Source organism: Otolemur garnettii, unplaced genomic scaffold, assembly GCF_000181295.1.
Source record: "Otolemur garnettii isolate 467f Iridium unplaced genomic scaffold, OtoGar3 scaffold00192, whole genome shotgun sequence".
Taxonomy (NCBI): domain Eukaryota; kingdom Metazoa; phylum Chordata; class Mammalia; order Primates; family Galagidae; genus Otolemur; species Otolemur garnettii.
Window position 1 is genome coordinate 54590 of NW_003852587.1, and position 6000 is coordinate 60589.

Below are 6000 nucleotides of genomic sequence, written 5' to 3' on the forward strand. Positions count from 1 at the left end.
CTAGTGAATGCTAATGCATGTTATAACGTTCTAAAGAGAAAAATGCATTTCATATTTGCCAAAAACATTACACTGTCAAATTGGGTGTATATGACTGGATTCACTTGATTTTTGGGGCCATACGTTTGATTTTTGGAGTTATTTCTGAAACCTTGGGAAATAATCTAATGCCAGTATCTGGGCTTTTAATTCCTCAGAAAAAGTTCCTTATAAAAGGAGACATTTTTTTTTTTTTTTGAGACAGAATCTTACTTGTTGCCTTGGTAGAGTGCTCTGGCATCACAGCTCACAGCACTTCCAACTCTTGGGCTCAAGCAATTCTCTTGTCTCATCCTCCCGAGCAGCTGGGACTATAGGCACCTGCCAAAACGCCTGGCTATTTTTAGAAATGGAGTCTTACTCTGGCTCAGGCTGATCTCCCACCCGTGGCAATCTATCCACCTCTGCCTCCCAGAGTGCTAGGATTATAGGTGTGAGCCACCATGGCTGGCCATAAAAGAATAATATTAAGAAGTTACTGAAAATAAGTAAATCTCACTCTGTATATAACCACGCATTTTCTTTTAGCTCAAGCTACATCCTGTGAATCTTCTGGGAATTCTATTGCAATGACAGCTTATTTTCATTTTTAACAAAACAAATGAATATTTTTTACTTAAGTTGAACACAAGCTTCCACATAGACAAACCTACATAATCTGAAGGGAGGGCCAAGGTAATATCCTTGGTCTTTTAGGAGCCTCAAAATACCATGAGGGGAGAAGACCACTTAAGAAACTGACTAACCAAGTTAGTATACATGTCATCTGTGCTCTTACAAATGAACCAGTGAACCACTTGCACAGGTGTCTGATAAGAGTACATGTTTGCCCTTAAGTATCCGTCATGGGGCTATGTCCAAGGGCCAGAGAGGAGCCAGGAGGGAGAGATCTGCTCAAGGCCAATCCCAGTCAAGGAGGTATGAATCCTGGTGACTCAGCCAACTCTCAAGCTCTCATGGGAAGATTTAACGTGTTGGGTTCTTTCATTCAGTTCCAGAGGATTCTATTTCAAACCAGCATTTTCATCCTATAAATTATACCTCTGTAAAATATCTGGCAAATAAATAATATATTAATTGGAGATAAGGGTTTCTTAAAGGTTTTGTAAATTGATGAAGATCTTGTATGGTAGAATTTTTTAGGACAGAGAACTCTGAAGACTGAATTGAAATGTTATATTCTTTTAGGTTTTGGAGATGCTAAACCTGGCCTCAGTATTAGTTGTACTTTTTCCTACCTGCATTGTGCTTTGCCAAATATTTATCTTTGTACTGCTTCTTTTTCTTGCCAAACCAAGTACAGCTGGCCTGCTGCTCCTGTTTGGTCTTCTCCATGGCAATGCAAGCTACTCGCCTAGTACACAAAGAAAGAAAAAAATAACAACAAAATTAATGTATGGTTTTGTGTCAATAAAATAGAAGAATCATTAATTTAAAGAATTTACATGAAGCCCCTAACAATAAAATACTAAAAGAATTTACATGAAGCATCATAAACATACTTATCACAACCTTTCAGATCATTCAAATAAAGCCTGTTTTTGTTGTTGTTGTTATTGTTTAGATAGTCTCACTCTGTTGACCTTAGTAGAGTGCTGTAGCATCACAGCTCACAGCAACCTCAAACTCCTGGGCTCAAGCCATTCTCTTGCCTCAGCCTCCCAAGTAGCTGGGACCACAGGTGCCTGCCATAACACCTGGCTAGGTTTTTTGTTTTTAGTAAAGACAGGGGTCTTGCTTTTGCTCAGGCTGGTCTTGAACTCTTGAGCTCAAGCAATCCACCCACCTCAGCCTCTCAAAGTGCTAGGTTTACAGGCATGAGCCACTGTGCCTGGCTTGTTTTTTGTTTTTTCATGGCAATTTCCTAGAAATGTTTTAAAAATATTGGCTTATGTTAAAACAGCATTGTATTCCTTGAGCATAAGCTGATAACACAGATAAGAAGCCTAAATATATGGCCATGAGATACAGAGGGATGGATGATCATGGGACTTTGAGTCAAGGCAGGCCTGGTTTGAATCCTGGCTATATCACTTACTAGCTGGTATTGAGCATTTAGTGTTAGGCACTTTTCCAGAAACTTTGATTCATTTACTATTTCCTTTTTTTTTTTTGAGGTGCAATTGTTATTATTTTATTAGGAATGTACTCTTACTAAAAATGTAAAAATATCCTATCACATCTGAAAAACTTTAAAACTGCTTTTCAAGTACTTATCCATTAGAATCGTGTTGGATTGACTCAATCTATGTTGAATAGTCAATAAAAGTAGGTGTGCTAATTCGTTTTGTTACTTGCAAGTTTGGATTAAAGCTACAATTGTGGGTTAATAAATATTTTATGTTTATTTGCTAATGCTGTGTTAAAGTGTTATAATGCTGTCTTGCTTTATGAAGATTATACCACTGATCTTTAATTAGTAGAGTATGTGCATTTAATGATTTTTTCCTGGAACTGAGAGAGAATTTGTGCTAAGTTGGTCACATTTTCTCATCTAGTAAAAGATTGGCAATATTAATTTTTCACGTGGTCAGCAGAACACTTCTAGTTCTATTTAGCCTAACTCAAATCTATTCATGTAAACAATTATAGACCTCTATCATAATCATAGTTATAAACACATGTTAAATACTTTTCAGTAATTAAATAAGTTTATGTAAGAAAGCCCAATATGAAAGTGGTTAAAATCATTTTCAACCGTTATCACTCTCTAAGATCTTCAGCAGTCCATGTGTCAAGTTGCCACGAGCAAATAAAACAATTATATATATTAAAAAATCCAAAATAAATAAGTAGTGCTAAAACAGAATAACAATTATTAGTTGTGTGGTGAATGGAAATGAACCACCTTTGATAATATGGTCCCCATAGGGAAGGAGGAGAGTTTTTGCTTGTTTTTAAATGGCCACAACATAGTGAGACTTCACTTCTTAGAGAAGTTTACCTTGGGTCTCCTTCAACTCGCTTCTTATGAACCAGGTTGCTATTCTTTGTGATGGCAGCTGCCACCCTTGTTTGGGGTCCTTTCTTGGTAAACTGATATCCAAAATTGAGGATTCATGAATTCTCCTCCAGCATCTAGGTAATTTCCATCTCTAAGGCTGTTCCCAACTGCTGCCTCTCGTTGCCCATCTTGATCTCTGTCAAGGTGTCATTTTCTTTCAGTGCAACTACCAGGGCCAGGATCCCAGTTTCAGTGATAAAATTGGATTCTATGTTTAGACTTTTCCAGGTCTTGTTTACTTTCAATGTATCTGCAAAAGCAATGGCCACAGGGTCATTGGTGCGGGTTGCAGCCAGGTTGAACTTTTCTACATGAGTATTGGTCTCCAGAGCCTTTGCAAATTCCTTCAGAGTTGGAACTGGAATGTTCTTAATGTTGTTGAGGTTGACTTCTTGCAGGCCAGGATTGTTGGCTTTCATCTGCTGTAGACTTGTTTCCACATTTGTGGGATTGGGTGGTTCCTCAAATACTGGCTTGACCTTCTCACCTTTGACCACGTTTCTTATAGGCCCTTTGCCATCTTTACTATTGGCTGTTTCTTCATCAAACTTTGGAATGTTGAGTAAATTGTGTACTCCAAGGACAGCTGCAAGATTATAGATCAGCATCAGAGGCGTTGGCCAAAGCTGCTTCCAGTTCTGGGTTAAGGGTCACCTTTTCTTCTTTATGAGTTTCTACAGGCTTTTCTTTGGGTATAACTCTTCCCTTTTTTTCTCCAGTGAAGGGCCCAAAGTCCTCCCTGTCTTTCTGCTCCAAAGCCTCCTTCTCTAGGTACATAAGGAGGTGCTGGTGGTCAAATGGGCTGGTGGTTGCTTTCTGTGGTCTTTCTGTTGGAATCCAGCTGGCAGCATTGAACTTTCAGGATCTAGGTCACCTAGAACATTTTCCAACTGCTTCAGTTCTCTCTTCTGAGAGTATTCCAAGAAGCTCATCTTCGCCAATGTTCTATATTTCTCCAGCTCTTTTTCAAAAGGGAGTGCCATAGCTTGTTATATCCCTTTCTCATGGGCCATGCACATTTAATTGGGCCAGCTTCTCGAGGCTTCAGAGTACTACCATCCCTGTGCCCATCCTGGAGCTAGCGGTCAGGGCAGTCAGTCCCTCAGCCCCAAGGTAGTGGGGCTGGGAGAGAAGGGGCAGCACCATGGCTGCGTCAAGTGTGGCAATTAACAGGCGGCCTCTGGCCAGGCCGGCACCGGGCAGTGTGGCCTCATTTAATATTTCTAACAATACAGGGGACTGCCCCACCATTTTGTGGGTGGGAGAATTGAAGGACTGAGAGATTAAGCAATTTGTCCTAAATCTCACAGCTAATAAGTGGGAGACTAGGGAAGGTCTGTCACCAGAGCCCACGAGGTTAGCTAGAACATTCTATCAGCAAAGTCTTTCTCAGAGCCTCTTGGGTGGCTGTTGTAAAGGATTAGAATGAAAAGTGTATAGTGTCAGCCGCACAGTAGATGTTTAATAAGTGGTACTACTACTACTACATGGTGACTCTAGTCTAAGATAGAAAAGTATACTATGATTAAATTCATTTATAATCACAATCAGAAAATTATAATTTTGTTCTACTTGATCATAATATCTAGCATTGGTAACATAGGCAGAGATAATGTTAAAAAATTGCTCTCTAGCTGGGCATAGTAGTAAGTGGGACTACAGGTACATACTCAAGAAGCTGGAGCAGGAAGATTGCTTGAGCCCAGGAGTTTCAGGCCACACTGGGCAACAGAGTAAGACCTCGTCTCTTAAAAAAAAAATTAAACTCTCTTAGGTTTAATCTAAGTAAATACTTGGTTTCAGGATATTGTGTTACAGAATATTTTGTTCTCTTAATGATTTTGCTTGTGGGGGCCAACCAGGTGTCCCCAAGTGAATCAAATATAAGGAGAGTCCAAAATCACTATCAGAAGGCCATATAGTGCTACTGCAAATGGAAAGTTATTTTCCAAGGAGTTGTACTGATTTACTCCTACCAGCAGTGTAAGAAAGTTTCTATGTTTCCATTCCTTGCTAACAGTTATTAGCAGTTATTAATTTTAGCCATCATGATGGATAAGTAATGGAATACTACTGTGTTTAGTTTACATTTCACTGATTACTAATGAGACGGAGCATTTTCTCATGTTTATTGGCCATTTTGTAAAGTGTCTGTTCAAGACTTTTACTCCTACACAGTTGTTTTTTTCTGATTTTTAAAAATTCTTTATATAGTCTAGATATTATGCCTTTGTTAGTTATATGCGTTGCAATTATATTCTATTCTACAGCTTGCCTTTTTACCCTTGGTAGAGTACCATGGCTCCATAGCTCACAGCAACCTCAAACTCCTGGGTTCAAGTGATCCTCTTGCCTTAGCCTCCCAAGTAGCTGAGACTACAGCTGCCCGCCACAGCCAATGCCTGGGTATTTTTACAGATGGGGGTCTTGCTTTTGCTCAGGCTGGTCTTGAACTTGTGAGCTCAAGCAATCCACTCACTTAGGTCTCCCAGAGTTCTGGGATTACAGGCATAAGCCACTGCACTTGGCTTCTATCAATCTTTTTTTAAATGGGAAATAAGAAATACTTCCCTGTTTACATATATGTTCTCCAATGCTACTTTCTCAAAGTTTGTAGTTACATTACAAATAGCCTGGCTATTTGTTGTGGTTGTCATTGTTGTTTAGCAGGCCCAGGCTGGGTTCAAACTCACTAGCCCAGGTGCATGTGGCAGCACCCTAACTACTGAACTATGGGCGCTGAGCCCCACTGGCTAAATTTTATAATATATCCTGTAAATGTCTTGAACATCTTTGCTAGATTTGTTCCTAGTTTGTTGATTTATTTTGTAAATGTTATTTTTTTTTAAAAACTTCATAATAATTTCAAATATATACAAGAATATAGTATTGATTAATTCCAAATATCTACAACCCAGCTTTGATGATTATTACTCATAGCTTATTTTATTTATACC

At 39.0% G+C, this 6000-nt stretch overlaps 1 protein-coding gene and 1 pseudogene across 4 annotated transcripts in view; both read right to left on the reverse strand.

Annotated features, from left to right (window-relative positions):
* The window catches only part of CASK (calcium/calmodulin dependent serine protein kinase), a 406622-nt gene that overhangs the window by 23129 nt on the left and 377493 nt on the right, over window positions 1-6000 (reverse strand). For all 4 annotated transcript variants that reach the window (XM_023507605.1, XM_003800989.2, XM_023507604.1 and 1 more), the window contains one exon: window positions 1278-1393. In XM_023507605.1, the coding sequence (XP_023363373.1) occupies window positions 1278-1393 (116 nt within the window). The remainder of the gene's footprint in view (window positions 1-1277; window positions 1394-6000) is intronic.
* On the reverse strand, window positions 2980-4026 carry LOC100957071 (annotated as a pseudogene).